The sequence below is a fragment of the Salvelinus fontinalis genome, chromosome 17, assembly GCF_029448725.1.
Source record: "Salvelinus fontinalis isolate EN_2023a chromosome 17, ASM2944872v1, whole genome shotgun sequence".
Classification (NCBI taxonomy): domain Eukaryota; kingdom Metazoa; phylum Chordata; class Actinopteri; order Salmoniformes; family Salmonidae; genus Salvelinus; species Salvelinus fontinalis.
The window spans coordinates 15,125,190-15,151,892 of record NC_074681.1 but is presented as its reverse complement, the minus strand read 5'-3'; the positions used below and the strand labels follow the sequence as shown (position 1 = coordinate 15,151,892).

Here is a 26,703-nt window from a genome sequence, read left to right as displayed (position 1 = left end):
CATTTTAGTTTTACTAGCATTTAAGAGCAGTTGGAGGCCATGGAAGGAGTGTTGTATGGCATTGAAGCTCGTTTGGCGGTTTGTTAACAGTGTCCAAAGAAGGGCCAGATGTATACAGAATGGTGTCGTCTGTGTAGAGGTGGATCAAAGTCACCCGCAGCAAGAGCGGCATCGTTGATATATACAGAGAAAAGAGTCGGCCTGAGAATTGAACCCTGTGGCACCCCCATAGACTGCCAGAGGTCCGGACAACAGGCCTTCCAATTTGACACACTGAACTCTATCTGAGAAGTAGTTAGTGAACCAGGCGAGGCAGTCATTTGAGAAACCAAGGCTGTTGAGTCTGCCGATAAGAATACGGTGATTTGACAGAGTTGAAAGCCTTGGCTAGGTCAATGAAGACGACTGCACAGTACTGTCTTTTATTGATGGCGGTTATGATATCGTTTAGGACTTTGAGCGGGGCTAAGGTGCACCCATGACCAGTTCGGAAACCAGATTGCATAGTGGAGAAGGTACGGTGGGATTTGAAATGGTCGGTGATCTGTTTGTTCACTTGGCTTTAGAAAGGCAGGATGGATATACACTGCTCAAAAAAATAAAGGGAACACTTAAACAACACAATGTAACTCTAAGTCAATCACACTTCTGTGAAATCAAACTGTCCACTTAGGAAGCAACACTGATTGACAATAAATGCACATTTGTGGCCTGCTGGAGGTCATTTTGCAGGGCTCTGGCAGTGCTACTCCTTGCACAAAGGCGGAGGTAGCGTCCTGCTGCTGGGTTGTTGCCCTCCTATGGCCTCCTCCACGTCTCCTGATGTACTGGCCTGTCTCCTGGTAGCGCCTCCATGCTCTGGACACTACGCTGACAGACACAGCAAACCTTCTTTCCACAGCTCGCATTGATGTGCCATCCTGGATGAGCTGCACTACCTGAGCCACTTGTGTGGGTTGTAGACTCCGTCTCATGCTACCACTAGAGTGAGAGCACCGCCAGCATTCAAAAGTGACCAAAACATCAGCCAGGAAGCATAGGAACTGAGAAGTGGTCTGTGGTCACCACCTGCAGAATCACTCCTTTATTGGAGGTGTCTTGCTAATTGTTTTAATTTCCACCTTTTTGTCTATTCCATTTGCGCAACAGCATGTGAAATGTATTGTCAGTCAGTGTTGCTTCCTAAGTGGACAGTTTGATTTCACAGAAGTGTGATTGACTTGGAGTTACATTGTGTTGTTTAAGTGTTCCCTTTTATTTTTTTGAGCAGTGTAGTTCTGTAACAGTTTAGGTCTAGAGTGTCTCCCCTTTTGAAGAGGGGGATGACTGCAGCCGCTTTCCAATCTTTAGGAATCTGAGACGAAACGAAAGAGGTTGAACAGACTAGTAATAGTGGTTGCGACAATGGCGGCGGATCATTTTAGGAAGAGAGGGTCGAGATTCCCTAGCCCAGCTGATTTGTAGGGATCCAGATTTTTCAGCTCTTTCAGATAGAGACACTGGAGTTGTCTAATATGGAAGTAAATTCTCAATACCTGTTTTACTAATTGGGTCCTTGGGGCCTTCTCCTGCATTCGTAACCACGTGGGAGGTTGGAATTTACCAGTTGTGAAGTTATAAATACCAGTTGGATGCATTCACATGCTTTCAACTGGTTGAGAAACTCATGGATACAATTTGTATGTCTCTGTGTGCAGTTTGAAGGAAGTTGAAGGTAATTTTTGGAGCCATTGTTGACTAGCGTTAGCGCAATAACTTGTATCATTCTCTTGTGCTTCAAGAATGAACGTGTTGTGTTGCCAGGAGAATCGTCTGGACATTATGTGCTGTGTGAAGCTGCCAGAGGGCAAGGACGAGAAGACTGATGGCTTCCTCTTCCGCTTCTTCAAGAATATCTACGCCCCCTTTATCCTCAAGGAGTGGGTCAGACCCATAGTGGTGAGTACATCTACACCCTCTTCATCCTCAAGGAGTGCTGGTACTCAGATTTGAATGTAAATGTACAATAGAGCCAGCATTTAAGCCAACAATTGATGTAAACATTTAGCTACTAAACGTCCATAGTGTGTCTTTAATGTCTCCTCTTCTTGGACAGGTGGCTGTGTTTGTGGGGCTGCTGTCCTTCAGTATTGCTGTCACCAATAAGGTAGAGATTGGACTGGACCAGAAGCTCTCCATGCCTGATGTAAGTATGTCTAGTACGGCTAACCCCACCAGCCCCACTCAGTGGGCTAATGACGTTTGGTGTTGTGCTCTTAGTTTTGATACATTGGCTCATGCTGGACATCTCTCTATTGAATCTCTCATCCTATAGGACTCGTACGTGCTGGACTACTTTAAGAACCTGAGTACGTACCTCCACACAGGTCCTCCGGTCTACTTCGTGGTGGAGGACGGCCATGACTACCTGAGTCTGGAGGGCCAGAACTCTGTGTGTGGAGGGGTGGGCTGCAACAATAACTCTCTGATCCAACAGGTCTACACAGCATCTCTCATTAGCAACTAGTGAGTGACACACACACTCACACACCACCTCCCTTACAGCAACTAGTGAGTGAAGCAACAGCAACCCCCCCCCCCCCCCCCCTCCCCTCCACTCTTTTTACCTTTGGACTGCATGTTGACATCAGTATTATGCTGTGGAGTCAGTCTAGCTCAAACAGGGTGACTAGAACTCTGGGTTTAGCTGCTGTTGTTATAGCAGTGAACTCATTGACAAATACCTTCTTGTTTGAAGGAATTATGAGACTTTCTTGAATATCTTCCAATAGAAAAGGATCAAATACTGTCCGTGTTATTGTCCCCCAGCACCACTATAGGATTCAACCCGTCGTCGTGGCTGGATGATTACTTTGACTGGGTCAAGCCTCAGTCCACCTGTTGTAGATATTACAACTCTTCTGGGGCCTTCTGCAATGCCTCAGGTAACACACACACACACACACACTGAAGATATTACAACTCTTCTGGGGCCTTCTGCAATGCCTCAGGTAACACACACACACTGAAGATATTACAACTATTCTGGGGCATTCTGCAATTTTCTTTGTAATTTGATGTTATAAAATATTGTATTGAAGTACCTATTTGTCTACTCTCATCAGTGGTGAACACGTCGTGTGTGCATTGCCGCCCCTTGACCCCCATTGGGAAGCTGAGGCCTACGGAACAGGACTTCATGAAGTTCCTACCCATGTTCCTGTCAGACAACCCCAATGTCAAGTGTGGGAAAGGGTAATTATTGTGCCTGGCAATCCAGGTATAGCTCATAATGGATTGTGTATTGAGAAATATTGGATGTGGGGTTTGAGTTGACGGTAAACCACTCGTCTGAATCTTTGCTTTTCACCACAGCTCTGATAGAATTGTCTATGAACGCTTACATTTGCAAATGAATCATTCAGTTTAAGGGAATTGAAATTCCTTTTAACTGAATGACTCTGTCTCTAACTTGGTCTTTGTGGTCCTGTAGTGGTCACGCGGCCTACAGTTCAGCGGTGGTTCTAAAGGGGAACGACACGTCTGTGGGGGCCACCTACTTCATGACCTACCACACCATCCTCAAGGACTCACCTGACTTTATAGACGCCATGAAGATGGCCCGCGTGCTGGCTGACAACATCACAACCGCCATGGGACACAAAGTCTTCCCCTACAGGTAAACTAGGCTAACTCCTATGTTAGTTAAGGATTCCAGATTTTTCACTCAAATAGGAGTTATCTGCTCCAGTGTTGTTTCAATATCACCCTCACTTAAAAGGGTGAGGCTTTTCCTGCAAAGGGTCAGTGTCACTGGCTTACCTGCTGCTATAAAAGTCACTGGTAAAATCTTGCAGGTTGACAATAATTGTCGTTTATTGTCATGAGTCTTGTCCTGGAGGCAGAACTGGTTTTGTGGCACATCTGCCACGCTGATCCTCAACACAGGGCCCCTCAGGGGTGCGTGCTCAGTCCCCTCCTGTACTCCCTGTTCACTCATGACTGCACGGCCAGGCATGACTCTAACGCCATCATTAAGTTTGCCGATGACGCAATAGTGGTAGGCCTGATCACAGACAAAGATGAGACAGCCTATAGGGAGGAGGTCAGAGACCTGACTGTGTGGTGCCAGGACAACAACCTCTCGCTCAATGTGATCAAGACAAAGGAGGTGATTGTGGACTACAGGAAAAGGAGGACCGAGCACGCCCCCATTATCATCGACGGGGCTGTAGTGGAGCAGGTTGAGAGCTTCAAGTTCCTTGGTGTCCACATCACCAACAAACTAACATGGTTCAAGCACACTAAGACAGTCGTGAAGAGGGCACGACAAAACCTATTTCCCCTCAGGAGACTGAAAAGATTTGGCATGGGTCCTCCGATTCGCAAAAGGTTCTACAGCTTCAACATCGAGAGCATCCTGACTGATTGCATCACTGCCTGGTATGGCAACTGTTCGGCCTCCAACCGCAAGGCACTACAGAGGGTAGTGCGAACGGCCCAGTACATCACTGGGGCCAAGCTTCCTGCCATCCAGGACCTCTATACCAGGTGGTGTCAGAGGAAGGCCCTAAAAATTGTCAGACTCCATCCACCCTAGGTCATAGACTGTTCTCTCTGCTACCGCATGGCAAGCGGTACCGAAGCGCCAAGAGGCTTCTAAACAGCTTCTACCCCCAAGCCATAAGACTCCAGAACAGCTAATAAAGTGGCTACCCAAACTATTTGCATTGCCCCCTCCCCCTCTTACACCGCTGCTACTGTCTGTTGTTATCATCTATGCATAGTCATTTTAACTCTACCTACATGTACATATTACGTCAATTAAACAGTGCCCCTGCACATTGACTCTGTACCGGTTCCCCCCTGTATATAGTCTCGCTGTTGTTATTTTACTGCTGCTCTTTAATTACTTGTTACTTTTATCTCTTATTCTTATCTGTATTTTTTTTTAACTGCATTGTTGGTTAGGGGCTCGTAAGTAAGCATTCACTGTAAAGTCTACACCTGTTGTATTCGGCACATGTGACTAATACAATTTGATTTGATTTGAAAGGCCAGTCTGAAAGATGAAATCTGTATGTATTCTGGCCAGTCAAAGTGTTGCCCTGTTTTGTTTTTTGATTTGCTTCTTGGTCCAAAAACAATGTTGTGTCTTGAGTGGCCACAACTAGGGCAATGAATGTTGTTCCTTTTTAAATACACACTTCACAACATGTAGCTTTCTACATCCTGTAATACAGTCATGTTGAATTAGATTAGTCTTCAATTGTACCCGTTGTTTTCCCTCCAGTGTGTTCTACGTGTTCTATGAGCAGTACCTGACCATAGCCTACGACACGGTCTTCCAGCTGGGCGTGTCGCTGGCGGCCATCTTTGTGGTTACCACGGTGCTGCTGGGCTTTGAGCTGTGGTCAGGAGTGCTGGTCAGCATCACCATCGCCATGATCCTGGTCAACATGTTCGGGGTCATGTGGCTCTGGGACATCAGCCTCAACGCTGTGTCCCTCGTCAACCTTGTCATGGTGAGTGAAGAAACGGGCTGATAGCAGCTGATTTTAAAATCATGTCATCCTATAACTTGGCATATCTGGGTTGTTTTGGTAGTCATTTTTTATTGCCACATTTTGCCACCAAGAGGATGCAGAAAACTCTTTGTTGTGGACACAGCCCAGTATTCCCAGTTTATTAATTGTTTGTGTGTGTTGCAGAGCTGTGGTATCTCTGTGGAGTTCTGCAGTCACATAGTGAGGGCCTTCTCCATCAGTGTGAAGAGTACCAGGGTGGAGAGGGCTGAGGAGGCTCTGGCCCACATGGGCAGCTCAGTAAGTACAGGGGTGTATTCATTAGTTCGATTCCATTGCAAAATGTTTAGTCTGTAAAACGGTTTAGAACTAAAACGATTGTTTCGATAGGACAAATTCCGGTAGGTCCCTCCATGTTGTGTTCTGTTTGCTTCCTTGTAGTATCTGGAGTAAACGGTAAACTGTTTAGGTTGCGAAACAATTTGCACCAGACAAAATGTTTTGCAACGGAATATGAATAATGAATACACCCCAGCTCTACTCTTGTAGTTCACCACAGACTGGCACGCTGTATTCTGTCCATAGAAATGGCTCAATGTCTGAATATTCTTTTTAAGAAAAAGCATTTAGTTCATCCTTTGCCCAATAATTCTGAAATAGCAGTATATCTGACATGTAAAAATATTATTGCAAAATGAACTGTGGAATTGTAAAATTGAATTCTTGGCTTGAATGGAATATCTAGAAAAGTAGAAATGACTTCCTTGTTTTACTCAGGTTTTTAGAAACTGGTTATTTTACTCATTATTGACTGGAGGGAATGCTGCCCAGCAGAATATAACTAAACCATGGCTCCTCTTCTCCCAGGTGTTCAGTGGGATCACTCTGACTAAGTTTGGAGGCATCCTGATCCTGGCTCTGTCCAAGTCCCAGATCTTCCAGATCTTCTACTTCCGCATGTACCTGGCTATGGTGCTGCTGGGGGCCACGCACGGACTCATCTTCCTCCCTGTGCTGCTCAGCTACGCAGGTACGCATGGTGTGGTTTGTGTGTAAATGTGTGGCCTTTCACCTCACATATAATTCCCCTTCTGAACAGCACACTATAGCACTTCTCTGTAAGCTCACTAGCACCCTCTATCAACAAAAGGAAGTGTGCCCTGAAATTCATATTTGCTTAACACCGGAGTATGTTGTGCCTCAACACCGTAAGTACCAGTTTGTCTGTATGTCTATGTTTACACTGCATGGAATAGGAAGGAGGTTGCCTCCCAAGAGTCCTTAACGATTATGCCTTTGAAAAAATGACACCATCTGTCTCTCGCCTCAGGTCCTTCGGTGAACAAGGCCAAGGTGTTTGCAGCCAACAAACGCTACGCCGGCACAGAAAGGGAACGCCTCCTCAACTTCTAGAGACAGGACAATGGTATGAACCAACTAACCAGTCTGTCTGGTCTGGGAGAGACTGTGGGGTGACTCAGTGCGACAGGAGCAGCTGTTTCTATGATTATTGACACACTCATCAACCATTCACTACGCAGCGTATTGCAGGGATGCAACTCAGGAATAACAGTGTGGGGTGTCTGTCAGAGGCCTTCTCAAGTTCTTCTTTTCGCCAATTTAATTCTCAAGGACAATTCTGGGTAGTATGCAATAGTGTACACAGGGGCAAATGTTTTGCAACTGAAGTCCAGGGCCTATATTCACAAAGCATCTCAGAGTAGCAGTACTGATTTAGGATCAGTTTTGCCTTTTAGATCACAATGAATAGGATTACGTTGACAGGTGGGAGCTGGTCCTAAATCAAAATCATCAAATGTTATTAGTCACATGCTCCGAATACAACCTTACCGTGAAACGCTTACTTACAAGCCCTTCACCAACAATACAGTGTAGAGAAAATATTTACTAAATAAACTAAAGTAAAAACACACTAAAATAACAATACTGAGGGGGTACCGCTACCGAGTCAATGTACAGGTTAGTCGAGGTTATTTGTACATGTAGGTAGGGGTAAAGTGACTATGCATAGATAATAAACAGCGAGTAGCAGCTGTGTCAAAACAAAATAATCACTATTCCTACTCTGAAGACGCTTTGTCAATATGGGCCCAGGTAGTCCCTCCCTGTTTTTGTCCCTTTTTTTCCCGTTTGGTGCCAAATGAACACAACTCATTTCAGTAACCTAGAATATCCCCCTAAATCAACATAAACAGCAATACGATGAAACGATGCAATACGATGACGTTTTCTCTCTCAACACAGGAAGTCAGCAGTGTGACATTAGGAGAAACTTCAACTCCCACAACCTTCTAGTTTAGATCATAAAACCGATGCTACCCTTTAGTTTATTTTGGGGATCAATAGTTGTGAAACCAGACAGTGTTTTAAAAAATTGGGATTAGCTAAATACTATGTGTAAAGAGTGATAATATATGCAAAGGTTGACTTCTCTGAGAATAGCTATTTGATATGACGAATCATTGATGTATACTGTACCGATTTACACTGTAATGTAACTAATAATGAAAAAATATTTAAAGAAAAAATGTACCTTGGATGTGTTGGTAATCCACACATAAACACAATAACTATAATTCTGTAATTTATATTTCTATGGTTGTACAGTTACTGAACACTTTACCAGTTGGATTGAGGTAATTTTATTAATGTTATAATAACAATATTGTGTGACGCTATGTATTCCCTATAGCCAGGGGTCCGTATTCACAAAGCAACTCAGAGTAAGAGTGCTGATCTCGGATCAGGGTCCCCTTGTCTATTTAATTATGATCGATAAAGCAGAACTAAGTACAGAGGTTTTCTAGGCCAAGGAGTATAGTAGTTATTCTTTCTTTTTTTTGACATTGTAGTGAGCTTGGGCTGACTCCCTGTTTTGAAGTGATGTTTTTGCTTACAGTTAAGGGTAGTGTCCAGTTGTCTGTAGTAATTCAGAATGTAAGGATTGAGCCTAGATATTAACGTAATGGTTATTATGGGGCAACTAGTGGCTCGAAATGTTTGTAACAGACAGACATGCTTTTTGACAATGCTGCGCATTGGTGCTGGAAAGGAGATGCACAATGTTGTAATATTGTAACCAGTCTTGAATGAAAATCTTAATTTTTAACTATTTTAATTTGTGGGCTGCATTGCAACCCGGTCTTGACAGATGAAATGTAATGTGCAGTAGAACCTCCTAGTGGTGTTGCGGAAAAGATGCACCACTATAGATTTCTCTGATTTTGGGGGGGGGAAATAAATCACTTACTAATATCTTATGTGTGTCTTATTTGAGTAACCTCACACAATAGAATAGATGTTCTATTATGGTTGATGGTTGTTATGTACAAAGTGACCACATTGTGGAGCCAGATATCATAGTAGCTGTCTGCTGTGTCGAATACCTCTCCCGACTAATGGTGTTGACCTATTTTTCAATAGTCTGTAAGGCTACAGTGGTTGTTATGCAATATTTCCTCACTTCAGGTGGATGTGGTCTAACATGGTAGATTCAATGCTTTACATTTACTGCCAATTTGAGGGCTCACGTTTATTTTTTCTGTCTTGTGGTTGTGAGACATGAGTATTTTAAAGATTTTATTCCTATTTTTCCTGTATTTTAAAACCCAACAACCAGTTCTAACAATATGAACTTTGAACTTCGAACTTCACCCACAGTGTGTCTGCTTCCATGTCCCACATTGAACATAATATCCTAACTGGAATCGACTGCCAAACCGAGGACTGATGGTTTGCAACAGTGTCAACTCCCTTTCTGTCCTGACTTGGCAAGTGCTTTAACAGCCTTGTCATACAAACTGCCACTTCATCATTTATTCATCCATTTTCTCTCTCATCGTTTGGGCTGTTCATTGAATCTGGCGGAGATTAAAATATAAATTTCCCCCTGGCTGGGGCAGGAGAGTGTCGAAGGAGAACATAGACTAATATATACATGTAGGAGAGTGGAACAGAGGGAGGGGAGAATTGGGGGGGTTTATGTAAGCCCTGTGTGGCTCACCTCTCCCTGGACCCCTCACCTGACCCACACTGCTGTTCTATGAATAAGAATATGGCTGTCATGTACAGATGATTTGACATTGCTGGTTTTCTCCAGGTTGCAAATCACATGCCAGAGATTAGGTTTTGCATTATTTTATGTCAACTGTTTATTTGAATAGAGACAGCTACACTGAATTATTGAATGTCAGATACTGTACATTACACCATCATGCTTTTGCTTATTTTTAGCATCTGTCCCTCAATCAGCTTAATAAATGAGAATATGAATATAGCCGTGAAACATCAAGGTAATGTTTATGAACGGCAACCATACTATACTGTAGTTTACTATCTATCAGGTGCAAGGTTGCTGTATCTTGCAGATATTCAAGTACAGCATTTTTCATCCATTCAGTTTGCACTGGGGAGCCAGGCAGACTGAGTTCTGGCTGTGGCCTCTCTGTCTGTCTGGTCTGGATGACTGTGACCTTGGATTATCAATCCCTGGGAAAAACTACATTCCCCGTGGGGCCTCATATCGTCATTGAATGAACCATAAAATAATCAATATGGTTTTATGAGTGAATGAGCTCATTAATTGGTCACCAGCGCTAGATGATAAAATATGATTTGCTGACCTCAATGTACATTATGTACTTTGAGATTCATTATTCTAAGGAAAGAGAGTCAACCCATATTACACTACTTTGTTTATAACAGCAGAAAATGGTTAATAAAAGTAGAAATGTGGGCCAAAATGGCAGCAGCAGCCCACTAAACTAAAGCATGTGATGTAAACGTTCTACTGGCACAAAGAGTAAGAAGGCTAACTGTGCAGTACCAGTTACCATACTGGCATGGTACATTATTACATTCCTCAAGTTGAATGGGTTTTTCTTTTTTTTAAACGAGTCATTTTGCGTTTCTTGCCGCAGCGGAAATATTTAATGTGAAATAATGTAGAGATTGCAGTGGCGACTTTAAGAGAAGGCATACAGTAAATTGACACATTATCAGGCAGCTCCTGTCGCCATGTGAGGGTCCCTTTGCCTTACATGCGTTGCCATGACGCCTTACTGTCACAACGACATATGCTTTCTAAAATACTTAGTCAAGCACCACATGATTATAAGGGCATACAGAGGACGATGTCCTGCTCTCTTGCTAGTCGCCTACCAGGAATCCAAAGCAAATTCTGCAACACCTCTCAAAGCTGGTTCATGAAAATACACATACTTCTTGTCGACACCTTGGCTTTCTCCAAAGTACCCCTAATAAGTCATTGAGTGCCCTTAATTGCTGCCAACACTTTCCTTGGGGTTCAATTTCCGGCCAGGTTTTCCACTTGACTGAATCACTTGGGCTGAATCACTTTAAAGGGTACATTAATAAGTAAGGTGAGAGAGACATTTAATACCCTGTTTTGCGTCACTGGTTTTCTGTTACAGCCGGGCTCAGTTGACGCCAAACTAGACTGAGTGGAACAGTGGGACTAGAGAGTCATCTCAAATCAAATGTTATTGGTCACATACGTGTTTAGCAGATGTTATTGCGGGTATAGTGAAATGCCTGTGGAGAGGATCAGATTCACACACAGGTCCACCTGCAGTGCTGTCTGGGGTCTGTAACGTTACACAACGTTCACATTGATATGATTCCCTATATCTATTTCTATCTGCAACATTTCACATCGCTGAATACACCCCCCCCCCCCCCTGCTGACCAGACAAACAGCCAACTAGGGAGTCCCTCTCCCACTGACGGCCACAAACAACACTCACCATTCAGTTCCCAACATTCACTTCCTTGTTTTCAAACGTTCAGGCCATAATGGTGGTGGGCCCAGCAGCGGCCCGGGGTCTGACCTGGGGTGAAAAGCCCTGAGTCACTGCATCACTCACAGCATCAGGAGAGGGAGGAAAGGCCTAGGGGGCAAACTGCCGTTTCAGCCAAGTGTTATTTTAACAGCGGGAAGGGCAATAGACAAGGCCAGGGGGCTTGCCCCCCAAACGATGGAACACATATTTGGTACAATGGCGGTGGCTGATGTGTGAGCCAACCCTAGGAAGAGCAGTCAATTGTCCTTTTATGAGGCTCTGAGAGGGGTATTAGGGGTATCAATGAAGAGGGCTAAGCCATATAGGCCATGTGGCCGTGGCCAGGCCTGGAACTGTTTGTTTTGATGGTAGCACAAGACTGGGACTGGCGTGACTGCCCGCCCGCCCCCCTTGTTTACCTTGGATGTGTGTCAGACGGTACTGGGAGAGCCCATTTGTTCCCTCCTTTTCTCTATCTTTCCCTTACATTCGCTATATTTTCCTTCCTCCCTCTCCCTGAGAAACTGTCCTCTCAGATTGCAGCAGAGCCATAGCCGGGCACAACATGTTCCCTGAGCTCCATATGGGAGAGCCACAACTCATTAGCACTGGCTGGCCTTCTCAACTCACACTGACTTGGAGTTGTTTCTGATGCTCTTATGCAAAGGGATATGTGAGACATACTTTAATATTCAGGCTAAATTACACCCGGTTGGGTGACAGACTCAACATCACAGTGCTGATGTGTAACAGGCTTTTTAACATTTGGGCTAAACCTCACGTTCAAGGGTTTATGATTTGTATAATGAGAAACATGCACTGCTTCATGCATGGTTGAATTGTAATAAATGCTATTGGTTTTCTGCAACTAATTTTAAGAGTGAAACCAGATATCTCATGTTATGGCAGTAAATCAATTCAGAAACATCAGGAGAGAGTAACACAAAATTAAGCGAAGCCACTCACATTTCAGGAATCTTGTTTTTATTGAATAAGCAAAGCAGTATATTTACAAACATACGCATGTGTATTTGGATGTTGTTGACCATCAGCTTTCTGGCAAAGCCTAAACGTGGGTATCCTATGACAAAACCTTTTGGGCTTACAAATAGAATCAGAACTTCTCCCAAAAGTATTTCACCCCAATTTCAGCACTATCCATCTTTTCTGATTACTCAATCACAGCAATCAGATTAAAGTCAAATAAAACTTGTTTTATCCAACCCTTCTGTGTTGTATACAAAAGGCCTGATTCAAGCGCATGGCAATTCACACATTGTCTATTTTTACTTGAACAATGTATCCATGTTTCTCAGTGACATAGTTCAGTATCAACCTACGTTGTTGTATCAAAGAGTCTATAGTCAATTTCAGATTGAGAGAATACATACCCAACATTACAGGTCAATATTACAGCGACACACATTTGAAAAGGGTAATTTAATAAGCATTGCACTTAGGGTGTGGCTGAGGTGCATGACAAAAGGATTTTCACCATCCTAAACTTTCTGATCAGACATGGATATGTCCATGTAGCATAAAGCTCGTTTCTGTAAGGCCTGTTTGATTTGTCCATTCAAACCAAAGAAAAAGATAAGTGTTCAAAAGACTAAAGTTGGATCTAATAAAATAAGAGAAACTCTTGGTAACACTGCTATGATGTCACAACAATCCCATTAGCATACCATTCCAAAGGTGACTTTCGAGCTTGAACTACTCGTCATAAAAGATTGGTGGCACAACAATATTGGTGATCATGACAGATACCATGCCATTTAAACACTTGCTGTGGTCATGACAGATACCATGCCATTTAAACACTTGCTGTGGTCATGACAGATACCATGCCATTTAAACACTTGGGCCGGTCATGACAGATACCATGCCATTTAAACACTTGCTGTGGTCATGACAGATACCATGCCATTTAAACACTTGCTGTGGTCATGACAGATACCATGCCATTTAAACACTTGCTGTGGTCATGACAGATATTGTGATTAAGAGGTTCAGCTTCAATACCAGACCTGTATCATTGGTATCATCATGACTTGCTTCCAATACCTTTCCACCCACTCCAGTATAGCACGAGAAACGCACTGATAACACACTCTAACATAGAGCACAGGAGACTACACACTGATAAGAGTAGGCCCAGTCACCGAATATCCAAAGCAAGCACTCCACAGGTAGAAAAAAAGAGTACTTAAATGTACTGAATACTATACAGTATAAAATCCCATTAAATCTGTGTATTTTACACATTTTTTTATAAATTGTCATGCTGATAGTGGGATTGGTGGCTAGAAAATAGAAAAGGGAAAATGGATGAGAAAATAAATGGAGAACCATTTACATCAACTTGCCCTTTTGTGGTTTGAGTCAACTGAACTTGATCAGAATCAGTTTGTTTCATCACAAGTAATTCTCAAATTACATTTACATTTAAGTCATTTAGCAGACGCTCTTATCCAGAGCGACTTACAAATTGGTGCATTCACCTTATGACATCCAAATCACATCCATCCATATCTGCACTATTCAAAAGTATACTTATAATGAGGAGAGACTGGAAAATGTCTTTCAAAACGCACATTCACGTTGATAACAGTCCTGTCATTCTGCAGCGCAATTCATTCGTATGATGATCATAAGGCAACCAGAACAAGCCAAGGAAGGATTAGGAAATAGTTCTGAACAACTTTAGCTAACTTTGGGCTACCAAGTTCAACATAGGAATGAGGGACCAAGGAAATCAATCATCTCTCTCTCAAAAAAATAAAGATGGGATCTAAAAATAAAAATGTGATTAGTGAAACCAACAATCACAAGGCAATAATTTGCTTTGAAAAAGATAATCTTGCAATGCTCTTTAACTAGAAAGATGACATGAAACCTCAGAAAAAAGCAGAGGATGTAAAAAGTGTTGATATTTTTTAGTTTGTTTTTCAAAGTGGAGGAAGATCGGATTCTCCCTTTCATACGCTACCGTTAAAGTTTGGGGTCGCTTAGAAATGTCCTTGTTTTCCATGAAAACATACATGAAATTAGTTGCAAAATGAATAGAAAATGTTGACAAGTTTAGAAATAATAATTGTGTCCTTCAAACTTTGCTTTTGTCAAAGAATCCTCCATTTGCAGCAATTACAGCCTTGCAAACCTTTGGCATTCTAATTGTCAATTTGTTGAGGTAATCTGAAGAGATTTCACCCCATGCTTCCTGAAGCACCTCCCACAAGTTGGATTGGCTTGATGGGCACATCTTACGTACCATACGGTCAAGCTGCTCCCACAACTGCTCAATAGGGTTGAGATCCGGTGACTGTGCTGGCCACTCCATTATAGACAGAATACCAGCTGACTGCTTCTTCCCTAAATAGTTCTTGCATAGTTTGGAGCTGTGCTTTGGGTCATTGTCCTGTTGTAGGAGGAAATTGGCTCCAATTAAGCACCGTCCACAGGGTATGGCATGGCGTATCAAAATGGAGTGATAGCCTTCCTTCTTCAAGATCCCTTTTACCCTGTACAAATCTCCCATTTTACCACCACCAAAGCCCTCCCAGACCATCACATTGCCTACCCCATGCTTGACAGATGGCGTCACGCACTCCTCCAGTATCTTTTCATTTTTTCTGCGTCTCACGAATGTTCTTCTTTGTGATCCGAACACCTCAAACTTAGATTTGTCTGTCCATAACACTTTTTTCCAATCTTCCTCTGTCCAGTATGTGTGTTCTTTTGCCTATCTTAATCTTTTATTTTTATTGGCCAGTCTGAGATAACGCTTTTTCTTTGCAACTCTGCCTAGAAGGCCAGTATCCCAGAGTCGCCTCTTCACTGTAGACGTTGAGACTGGTGTTTTGCGGGTACTATTTAATGAAGCTGCCAGTTGAGGACTTGTGAGGCGTCTATTTATCAAACTAGACACTCTAATGTACTTGTCCTCTTGCTCAGTTGTGCACCGGGGCCTCCCATTCCTCTTTCTATTCTGGTTAGACAGTTTACGCTGTTCTGTGAAGGGAGTAGTACACAGCGTTGTACGAGATCTTCAGTTTCTTGGCAATTTCTCACATGGAATAGCCTTCATTTCTCAGAACAAGAATATACTGATGAGTTTCAGAAGAAAGTTATTTGTTTGTGGCCATTTTGAGCCTGTAATCAAACCCACAAATGCTGATGCTCCAGATACTCAACTAGTCTAAAGAAGGCCAGTGTTATTGCTTCTTTAATCAGCACAACAGTTTTCAGCTGTGCTAACATAATTTCAAAAGGGTTTTCTAATGATCAATTAGCCTTTTAACACAATGTGCCATTGGAACACAGGAGTGATGGTTGCTGATAATGGGCCTCTGTACACCTATGTAGATATTCCATTTTAAAAACATTTTTTATTTCCAGCTACAATAGTAATTTACAACATTAACAATGTCTACACTGTATTTCTGATCAGTTTGATGTTATTTTAATGGACCAAAAAATTTGCTTTTCTTTCAAAAACAAGGACATTTCTAAGTGACCCCAAACTTTGAATCATAGTGTAAGTCTTTTGAAGATGTAGCTAGTGTCGAATGTAGGAGTAAAAGTCTGAGAAAAATGTTGAAGAATACGTGTAAGGAAATACGTGTCACTTTGGCTGCTTTCCAGTCTCGATCTGAAAATGAACATATGAATGTGGCCTGCAGTAGAGTGTAGTGGAGCTCCAACATCATGGTCCATAATGGATCCCCAGGCTGCAGAGAGGAGACATGGTCGTGGCACCCAGTGGTGGGGTGGGGAGGAGGGTGTGGTGTAGATTCTGGTCCTGGATCAGAAGGGCATGGTCTACGTGCTCCTCCTGACGGGTCACTAATGCTAGGAAGTCTGGACGAGGCGTCTGTAGTGGGGCATGACCTCGTGCTCAGGCAGGTACAGGTTGAACTCCAGGGCTACAAGCACAGGGAACTCAAAGGCTATCAGCTCTCTCCTGTTCACACGAAACCTCTCCTCCAGTTTCTACAAATTAGGAAAAAAGGGAGAGGAGAGGTGATGTAGTAACTAAACCACTGTACTACTTAATATATTAATATGTAGTGACTGAAAATACTTTTGTCTACGATCCGTGAGCTAGCCACTTTGCTATCTGTCATGTGGTGCTTTCCTGTCACGCAGATATTTATAATGTTTGAAAAATAACCATATCAATATTATATAACCATCCTATTTTTATTACATGTTTATAAAAGTTTAACATTAAAGCTGGGATCTGCAAAAGGTGAAACAGCCGCCACTGGTTGCCCCAGACGCATTTGTCATTGTTTTTGTGGATGGGGGGGGGGAAAGTGTTGGTTGTTTGAAGTAACATCTTTGTTGTTGTAATATCCCAAACGGACATGGCAGTTTCACCACTAAGGATCCCAGCTTTACAGGAAACACTTCTAACACTTCTATAACAATCCTATAATCCGTGCAGGATCGCTGTTTGTCTGCGTGACAGGAAAGCACTCATGGTTTCCACCAGTGTGCTCAGAGCCGAAGCCCAGTGCACGATGAGAAAAGTACGACACTTACGTCTATGAGCTGCTTGACCTCGTGCTTCTTGAGGTCTCCGCCAATCTTGGCAGCGAGCAGGACGCAGGCGCCGGCGCAGAGTTTGCGGTTCTGCTTGTTGAGTTTCCCCTGGAGGACCAGCTTCTCGAAGTAGACGAAGGCCATGGCTACGGTGGGTTCCTCATAGCCACACTCTTCCTGGGCCAATTTACGGATCTCTCTCTTCAGACTGGGGTTGGAGGGGGGGGTTGAAGGTGGTGAATGCAGGGAGATAAGACAAACGCTAAAAGGTCAAAGCTAAAAAGAAGAACCCAGTAGGTATCATAGTGTGGCCAATGTCAGTAAACCAATTTTGATACGATTAACCACAAGGGATTAAATACTGCTGCACCAAACTGATCATTTCAACATCATAGTCCAATATATGTTTGGACTAGACATCCCCACCTCCTGATTTTGCTGAGGGTCAGCCGTATGTGGGGGAACTTCTCCTTGAACGTCTCATTCATGTCCTTCTTGAGGTCAGAAGGCTTGACGTACTCTATGACTGTAGTCTGAAAGGAAGATGAAAGAATTGTTGTCAGACAGACAGCACTGGTGGTAGGCTCTGTTATTGAATTTGTTCAAGTGTTATAGGTTATTGTATACATATGTGGAAGAGGAAACAGCGGCATCAGTCTCACTATGGAAGTTGACGGGATCTTTATATTCAGTGTTGGGTTCCATTTAGAGCTGGGCAGTATACAGTTTTTATGATATTGGTATTGATGCACAGATCGGTTTGGATTTTTACTTTACCTTTTATAACAGTATTTTGGTTTGTTAAATGTGATACGCCGTGTGTAACGTCCATTTTTATAGTTTACTTCGAACTTGAGTCATTTCTCTCCGCTCTCAATTTCTATTTAAGGGGCTTTATTGGCATGGGAAACATGTCGACATTGCCAAAGTGCAATAACAAAAACAATTAACAGTAAACATTACACTTACAAATGTTCCAAAAGAATAAAGACACTTCAAATGTCATATGTCTATATACAGTGTTGAAATGGGATGCAAATAGTTAAAGTACAAAAGGGAAAATAAATAAACATATGGGTTGTATTTACAAATGGTGGTTCTTCAAAGGTTGCCCTTTTCTTGTGGCAACAGGTCACAAATCTTGCTGCTGTGATTGCACAGTGGTATTTCACCCAATAGATATGGAAGTTTATCAAAATTAGATTTGTTTTTTAATTCTTTGTGGGTTTGTGTAATCTGAGGGAAATATGTGTCTCTAATAGGGTCATGGCAGGAGGTCGGGAAGTGCAGCTCAGTTTCCACCTCATTTTGTGGGCAGTGTGCACATAGCCTGTCTTCTCTTGAGAGCCAGGTCTGCCTACGGTTTCCTTTCTCAATACCAAGGCTATGCTCACAGAGTCTGTACATAGTCAAAGATTTTCTTAATTTTTGGTCAGTCACACTGGTCAGGTATTCTGCCACTGTGTACTCTCTGTTTAGGGCCAAATAGCATTCTAGTTTGCTCTGTTTATTTTGTCAATTCTTTCCAATGTGTCAAGTAATTATCCTCGACCACGATACACTTGTATGTGCTGCCTTGACAATGCGGTCTGAATGCAACCATGTTGATGACAACGATGCTGTTTTCACTTAGCTTCTTAATAGAAATCCACTAGCGTTCTATAATTACATGATTCGTTTGTTTCTTACATCTGCAAACAGCTAGTTTGTCTTTTCTTAGCAAGTTAGGACTAAATCGTGTTAGCCGCTAATGCTAATTACTAGTTAGTACATGTATTAGCTAGCTAGCTAATAATCAGCTGAGTCAGAGCAAACGTAATTAGCTATACAGCCTGATAATACCAGTGATGGTGTAGACCTAACATCAGCATGTTGTTTGTGCAACAGTATCTTCTCAAACAAAGAGGAATACGCAAAGCATGAATATGTTAGCTACATGAAGTAGCTAAGAAGAAAAAACATGTATCTAAAGATTGTAGGGTCCCCTAGGAAACACAACACTTGTCCTACCCTGTCACAATAACTCCCCCTTGGCATTTTAATTTGTTGTCATGTCAAACAAGACTGTATTTAAAGTGAACGCTATTATATTCTAACTATATAATTAGAATACTCACTATATTTCCATGATTCCAATAGTTCACCCAAGTGTTTTGCTAAAAAATCACAACATTTACAAAAAATACCTAGATTATTTCCCCATATTGTGCTGCCCTAAGTGGCAGTGTGGAAATGATCTCAAGTTAGCGATGAAAATGCAGAAAATTATTTCTGGTTGAAGTTGAATTGAACAGTATAAAACAAAGCAGAATGGAGAAAGACCCATTGAAGTCGCATATAATGTATGTGTTGCAACCCTAGGGTCACACACTACTCAAAGAAAATGTGGAACTTTTATTATTCCAAAAATAATAATAGCGCCATATCGCTCAGCGCAAGTTCCATTGGGTGGTTGAGTGTCGGGGCACGAGGCATTGGAGTTGGGTGGCACACCATACACGGGCCACGGAAAGACAGAATAATATATTATAGAATGTTTGATGCTTTACCATTTTCAAGCTCAGTATATTCTGTTGATATAGGGGAGAGTGGGGTAAATTGAACTGCCCTTGTTTCTAGGAAACTATACACAAAATTAATAATTTCACCAAACATTTAGGAAGAGGTCATTTCATGGAGTCTAATGGAAGAAACCACATGGAAAAAGTGGTAAGCAAGTTAAGTCCAAACAGATATTTACCAGTCAAATTAATTTATTGTGTAAAAGGTTTCATGATGCTTGTGTCTAAATCAATGTATATTTTAAAATGTGTTCTATACATCAGTTGGGCTCTCTATAAGCTTCAATATGAGATCCTAAACCTAGTATTAAAGTGCCTCCTTGAAGCTGTGTGGGCTAATAGTCAAAATCTTTGCCTTGTGGTAAGTTGAGCCAATGGAAAGTTTAAGTGTTTTCTTCCCAGGTGTTTTGCAAGGCATTAATTCTGGGACATGAGGTAACAACAGGACCTGGCCTATGTTAAAAAAAAGAAAAGAAATTAAAGTACAAAGTGCTTGTTAGGTGTTAAACTTGTTAAAATATGCTTAAAATAATTAAGAGACAAGTGACAAGCTGTACTGTTTACATGAATACTAGTTATTTTCAGGGATACACAACATCCTGAAATATATGTAGATATCTTTGTTAGAAAGAATACCATTTCCCTTGACGGAATGAAAAACAAAATAGCTCAACTTACCCGACGCTCCCCTACTGTAATTTAGCCATTGAACTTTATTTCAGGTCAGAGGCTCAACTGTTATCTAGGAAGATAGATGGAGCACTGCAGTTGACCCACACTCAATCTGGGTATGTGATAAGAGAGATAACAATTATGAAATTACAGCATATTGCCCAAGTTAGCTCATGCCAAGTAATTTGCTTTGCTCAAGCTTGCAGTAATACAACTTATCAAACTAGTATTTTTAACTTGATATTTTTGGTCATGGATAGTATTCCTCCATGCAGCTCCCCATCAGAGTTCAAAATATACCATCAGCTATTTGTAACTATACTTAGACTACTGCAGCAAACGTGTGGCTACTATGGGAAACCTCGCATTTCTAACTAAAAGGAATGTCATTTATAGATATTTACCTGATCACAAAGGAAACTAAACATACTAAAATGATTTGTATATCATGACACAGTTAGTAGTAGAACCTGAAAAATCAGTTAAAGAAAAAAGTAGGGCTGTCAAAGTTAACATGTTTCTCGGCAAACAAAAAATTATAACGTTAATCGAGTCTATTTCTTCACCGCACGGAACTCTTTAAGCGCACATGTTTCCACACGAACCTTTTTATGAGCAGAACACAACACGGAACACAGCTATAATCAATGCTTGCGCTTTTACAGCGCTGAAGACCGTGTGGCTAGCTAGCAGATTACTTGACCACTGACTAGCCTATGCACAAATATGGATGGCACAGGTTAGAACTGAAAAGGAATAGGCTACTCAAATACATTTTTCAAAAGGTAGGCTACATATGCAAGATTAGGGTGTGAAGCGGATGTGTGAGAGCGGGAGTAAGTGCATAAGAAACTCCCTGTGAGAGCGAGAGGATGTGGGAGGGTGGGAAAGTGTGAAGGCCTATGTGTGTAATGTTATCTGAACAGTACAGATGGTTCCAGTGTTTTCATAACATTGTTGGACAAGTTCTTTGTATCCAGAGCCGGTTCTATTTTTCTTTTGGCACACTCATTTAGAATGCCTGAAGCTTTAACATAACTTAAAGCTGTGTGTGTGTGTGTGTGTTGTGCTTAAGTGTTACATTTCAAGAACATTGATAAGAGGGAGTAGGCCTACCTAAACATTGGGAGCATTAATAGCTGTAGTGAATTTGGTGTTTATGGTGAAAATTATATTATAAACTGGGTGGTTTGAGCCCTGAATGCTGATTGGCTGACATCCGTGGTATATCAAGGATATGACAAAACATGTATTTTTACTGCTATAATTGGTAACCAGTTTATAATAGCAATAAGACACATCGGTGGTTTGTGGTATATGGCCACTATACCACAGCTAAGGGCTGTATCCAGGCACTCCGCGTTGTTTCGCGCAAAGAACAGCCCTTAGCCGTGGTATATTGGTTATATACCACACCCCCTCGTGCCTTACTGCTTAATTAAAACATTCTGATGTAGATAATTTGAGTTTCAAAGCAGCGCAACTCAATGCACTGCTTTTTAAAATGGAAAAAGCTTTAAGGCCCAATTTGAGCAAATAAAGAAATTGTGATTAACTCATTTAAATATTTGGGCCCTGTGGTCCCTGGTCAAAAGTTTTGCACTATACAGGGAATAGGGTGCCATTTTGGAAGCAACCTAGCTGTTATGATGGTGGCTGTTCAAAGAGCTACAGGGTAGAGAGACGGGAGTGTATTCACACACCACAGACTCTAGGAGTGGGAGCTGAGCCAGGAATTGGCCTTGCTGATTAGAATAGTCAGTCAAATAGACTCTTGTGGCTTACAGTGAGTTGAGTTGATACAGTATATGATTATATATAGGAGTTGGTTGTGTTTCATAGTTATTTTTCTGACAAAATATTTTTGGGGGAATACTCTTTTCTTCAGGAAAAACAAGGAAGATATCTCATGACTTGATACAAATGAACAGGAGAAATACCACTGATAGTGGATCCATTCAGCAATACAATGTCCTTGATCACAAATAGCCTAATTCCCATTGCTCTTACTTACATAAGGTGGACTCTTGACAGGCCGGAATAAATAAAAACATCCCTGGGTTGTGAAGAGAGCAACATGCAGGGCCATAGTAAACAGCAGACCTGTGTTCAAAAAGTATTTGAAATCATTCAAATACTTTAGCTGTGCTAGATTGAGTTGTCTGGTGCAATGGAACCAATGTAATTGTCTCAAGAACAAACCCTGTGGCATAAAGGCAGGCTCAATAAAGAACGAAGTACTTGAAAGGAAACAAATACTGTTTGAAACCATTTCTGGTAAGCAGAGTAGTCTCTTACCATGTAGGAGGGGAAGATGAGGACTCTCTTGTGCTTCCCACACGGCCACTGGGGATCGTCCAACAGATTGGGGTCATACTCCCGGATCAAGTCCCCCAGATCATTCCCTGCAGAGGACAAAAGGACAGTCCCGGGACCACCTGTACGTAAAATCTATACACAAATTACTAAAAGCGTCTGCTAAATGGTATATTACTATGTATTAGTCACACAATGAGCCAGGGATAAACAAACACTGGGGCCGAGAAATACAAATTGTTTTTCAATTTCTTCTAATACAAAATCAAGCCCTCAATGTTGAACAAGTAATTGATCAACTAAAACTTCACACTGTGGATGGGAGAGGGTGATATGTATCATCCTCTCTCTGACATACACCTATTCAGGGGCTCTCTCCAGGACGGAGAATCCACACACTGGCCTGTATGAATGCCACAACTACTCCGGAGAATCCACATACTCATATGACTGACCTGTGTCGATGCTGCTCTGATTGCTGTTGGCCCGGCCCAAGCTGAGGCTGCGGTGGCTGGCGTTACGAGACTGAGAGATGGATGAAGTGGAGTCGATGGTGTTCCTGCGTCCGCTGCCCAGGGCGTTGGTGGGGTACAGGAACTGGGTGTATGATACAGTCTGTGGCGAGAGATACTCACATTTTAACAGCATGTTATTGGACCACTGTCTGTTACATACTCCAAAAATCCTTCCCTATTCTCTTCCTCGAGTTGATAAATGATCTGTAACAAAGTAGGGAGGAAAGGATATGTCTCCCATTCTCTCTCACCTTTCCATAGGCCCCCAGCTCCACTCCCTCCAGCCCGATCACCATCTCCTTGGCACTGACCCCGCCCGAGGGGTGACGCTGCCGCCCGCTTTCCAGTTTCACATCCCTGCCGGGGCACAAAACCTTTAGACACCCCTAAACCCACACCCCCTGCCAAACAGTCTTCTGTCTAGGGTCTAGACTCCACCTCGGCATCTCTCTCACCATCTATCACACAGAAAATAAATGGGAGCTCTAAAAAAGGAATGTGGAATTAGACCAGGTAGAAAACCTAAGAGAAGCTATAATTCCATGTTCCCAGAATTCCACAGTGCCATAATGCCCCAGAGAGGACTGAGCTAATTAACAAGGCAATTGAATCACCCAGTTACTATAAACACTGGGGTAAATCAACAAAAACACTAATTGAGTCAAGAAAGGAAAACAATGCAGGAAAAAGTCCTAAAAGACAGAAGATTGGGCTTGTGGACATCATTTAGATAATTATTATTTTAGGCCTATATGGTACTGAGTATAAGACAGGGCATGGGTTTTTACCCTGGTCAGTTCTCTACATAGTCAAAAGTGCATTTTGCTGCAATGACACTCAGCCACGCAATCCCAACTGCCAATTAGCAGCATTGGGCAGTCAGGAATGAGGCTATTGAATTCATTAGAGGCTTCATTAGCTCTTTAACCCTTCGTTGTATGGCTAGGCTTGGGAAGATTAGGCTGCATAAATTACCCTGTTATGCTCCACACTAAGCCCCCTAAATGGTGCTTTCTTCCTCTCTGTCCATTGTATTCTCTGTGTTAATCTTTTTCTTTTTTTTCACTTCCTCCAAAACAAGCTATTTCATTGGGGGGCACCAGGACCCAGGTCAAACCAACACTGCCTCTTTCCCCAGGCAGGCCAGGTGGGAAGCTATATACCAGGCCGGAGAGAGTTCAAGACTACCATGGGTCCCCATAACACAAAGGAGTCTGAACCTCGTGTTGCAATAAGAAAAAACAAGTCTGACTACTGGTAAGCCAGGCTTTCTCTTCCAAGGGCCAAGAAATATAATCTCTAACTGCACAGGGAGAACAATATGATCAACAACAAACTGAGATGTCATGTGTAAACTCCAAACAGAAACTACATAATGCTCTGTTATGGTTATGGATGGATCATTTGGAACCACTCCGAAATGTAAATGTGTGTTATGCAATCGCAGCAAAGCGCATGCAAAGTTAAGAGTTAAAGTGCTGAGATAAAAACATGCTACGGAATCTTTGAGGGCAGCAACGAATTGAGGAAAAGTGCAGCCTAAATGATAACAGCAAAGCCAGAGACGGTTGCAATGGGCAAAACGAAGTCGTATTAGAATGAACCTAAACAACTTCATGATGTCTTCCAAAGACAAATAGTCTCGATACAGCAAACTACAGGCCTACATGGAAACATAGTGACATGGATACAATCCTTAAATGGGTGTGATTCATTACTTTAAATTAAACTGTCCCAATGTAATAAAGTACCAGTTATATATCGGCAGAAACAAAAGGGATGTGAGTACGGGGGAAAGCAGGGAACGAAGGATGGAAAAATGGAGGTTGGCATGCTGTAGGATACATACCCTGGTTGGCTACAATCTCGATAGGGCAGGACAGAAAATACACTATACAAGGATCTTCTGCCACTGATTAGGACTATCCTATAAAAAACAAAATGAATGAACTATGTGAAAAAGACACTCAGATTTACAGGTTAAGATGGAGGAAAAAGTGAGCAGTAAAACAATCAAGATTTAGAAAACTAAATGAAATACTGTTTTTTTATGTGTTCTTTGAGTGTATTGTGGAGTATGTCATATATAGTCAGAGATTTGGGAACAAAATTATGCAGATCTTTTCAAATGATGCTACTAGCCATGTCTTGCTTTGGAGACTAAACAAGACCAAACTTGTTTATCGTACAATATCAGAATAGCAGCTGCACGCGAGGTAAAAAACCCTATAGTACAGTAAAATTGAACCACTCCTGAAAGTGGTTTGCATAACTGCTGCTAGAATTCATTGAGAAATTGCTTCATAAAACTTTGTCACTGATTTATACTTTTTGAGTTATGACATACAATAACTGGCCTACTCATTGATAAATATCAACGTCACAGGCAGAATGGGACGTATGGCAATTCATTACTGCTGTATATGGCACACTGATTAGCTAAATTAGAGTAAATAAAAACAACAGCAACTGCATAGAGATGGAATGTAAAGCACAACAGTTGCTGTCCCAATTCAACCACCTAAAATCCAGAAATAAGCTTTATTAAAAGCTACTATGAAGACAGAATGTATCAGCACACTCCTTGTTCTTCCTGGGCCAAAAGAAAGGCTTTGCACCCATTCAAATACCTGTCAAGACAGATATATAACCATTCATCAAAATAAATAGGTCCGGTACACACCCAAGTGTAAAAGAAGCTTGAGGCTTGTAGTTCAAAACACCCAGAATAAAAAAAAAGATAGTTGAATAATCTGTGTAATACAAAATGAAGTGCTGTGGAAATAGTTTAACTGTCCAATTTCTTTTAGATTCCAGGAAATATCTATAGAAGGCTATAGTATTTATTACTGAGAGAAGCTGCTGTACACTAGCTACATACAGTATCACTATATATATATATATATATATATATATATATATATATATATATATATATATATATATATATCAAATAAGTCATTGTAACATCTGTGTGACCAAATTTCTTCAGTGCTCTGGAATGTGAAAGTGCATGTATCATTGTTTATAAAAGTGAGATAGTGTGATGCGTTTCATGATTCAAGGGTGTGGTCCTCAATGTATAGCTTTGACAATGTATACAATATGAAATATGAACTCAATTTGAGAGAATCTCTGTGAAAATTAACCTTTCAATTAACTGCTGATCAGTCTGATTAATTTATAATTCAATAGGATAATTTATCAATCAATAGTAAATTGATTGATACTACTAAGCAATAAGGAATAGCTTAGAATAAGTGACCTACATCTCTAGTAGATTTCATTAACCTGAGGGGTATTCAAACTGCTGTGTGTTCATTGGGGGGCATTCTGCCATTTTCTATTGAAGGTTTTGTATTGAATTAGGGATGGGGTTGTTTTCATTCATACCTTCCATTGCGCATATCATGTTGCCTCATGTTCTTGATGAAGTGGACCTTTTTGAAGCTCTTTGGTCGGGGTGAACCTGAGAGGGTTCTGCATCTAAAAACACAATTTATTCAAGACAGATCAAAACAAACGTGATTCATTGAGATCCATTTGGAGCAGTAAAAGACCACAACATATCTTTAACAACCATCAACAGAGAGACTGAGCCAGACCAAGACATTACAGTGTTGCCTGATGTTCCCACCACCCCAAAGGACATAAAATGGCTCCATATAGCAAACTGAAGTAAAACTACAGCTCCCCCAATGTCATCATCTATCAAAATACTTCCCAGGCCAAAGCTGTTATTGACTTCTCGAGTACCGCTCTAAAC

General features: G+C 41.7%; 2 protein-coding genes across 3 annotated transcripts in view; one reads left to right on the top strand and one right to left on the bottom strand.

The window, feature by feature from the left end:
• Positions 1 to 8,780, top strand: part of npc1 (Niemann-Pick disease, type C1) — a 30,685-nt gene extending 21,905 nt beyond the window's left edge. The window contains exons 16-25 of the mRNA XM_055866271.1: positions 1,804 to 1,938; positions 2,096 to 2,185; positions 2,315 to 2,505; positions 2,809 to 2,924; positions 3,105 to 3,234; positions 3,473 to 3,658; positions 5,273 to 5,504; positions 5,691 to 5,804; positions 6,372 to 6,534; positions 6,835 to 8,780. Of these exons, the coding sequence (XP_055722246.1) occupies positions 1,804 to 1,938; positions 2,096 to 2,185; positions 2,315 to 2,505; positions 2,809 to 2,924; positions 3,105 to 3,234; positions 3,473 to 3,658; positions 5,273 to 5,504; positions 5,691 to 5,804; positions 6,372 to 6,534; positions 6,835 to 6,917 (1,440 nt within the window). The 3' untranslated portion in view covers positions 6,918 to 8,780. The remainder of the gene's footprint in view (positions 1 to 1,803; positions 1,939 to 2,095; positions 2,186 to 2,314; positions 2,506 to 2,808; positions 2,925 to 3,104; positions 3,235 to 3,472; positions 3,659 to 5,272; positions 5,505 to 5,690; positions 5,805 to 6,371; positions 6,535 to 6,834) is intronic.
• Positions 8,781 to 12,293: 3,513 nt separating this feature from the next.
• LOC129813765 (CDK5 and ABL1 enzyme substrate 1-like) overlaps positions 12,294 to 26,703 on the bottom strand; it is a 31,875-nt gene continuing 17,465 nt past the window's right edge. The window contains exons 3-10 of one of the 2 annotated variants that reach the window (XM_055866269.1): positions 26,331 to 26,423; positions 24,787 to 24,864; positions 23,189 to 23,294; positions 22,878 to 23,037; positions 22,405 to 22,511; positions 17,300 to 17,406; positions 16,874 to 17,081; positions 12,294 to 16,318 (exon numbers count right to left, since the gene is read on the bottom strand). In XM_055866269.1, coding sequence (XP_055722244.1) covers positions 16,178 to 16,318; positions 16,874 to 17,081; positions 17,300 to 17,406; positions 22,405 to 22,511; positions 22,878 to 23,037; positions 23,189 to 23,294; positions 24,787 to 24,864; positions 26,331 to 26,423 — 1,000 coding nt within the window. In that variant the 3' untranslated portion in view covers positions 12,294 to 16,177. The remainder of the gene's footprint in view (positions 16,319 to 16,873; positions 17,082 to 17,299; positions 17,407 to 22,404; positions 22,512 to 22,877; positions 23,038 to 23,188; positions 23,295 to 24,786; positions 24,865 to 26,330; positions 26,424 to 26,703) is intronic. The other variant, XM_055866270.1, reaches the window with a different exon arrangement.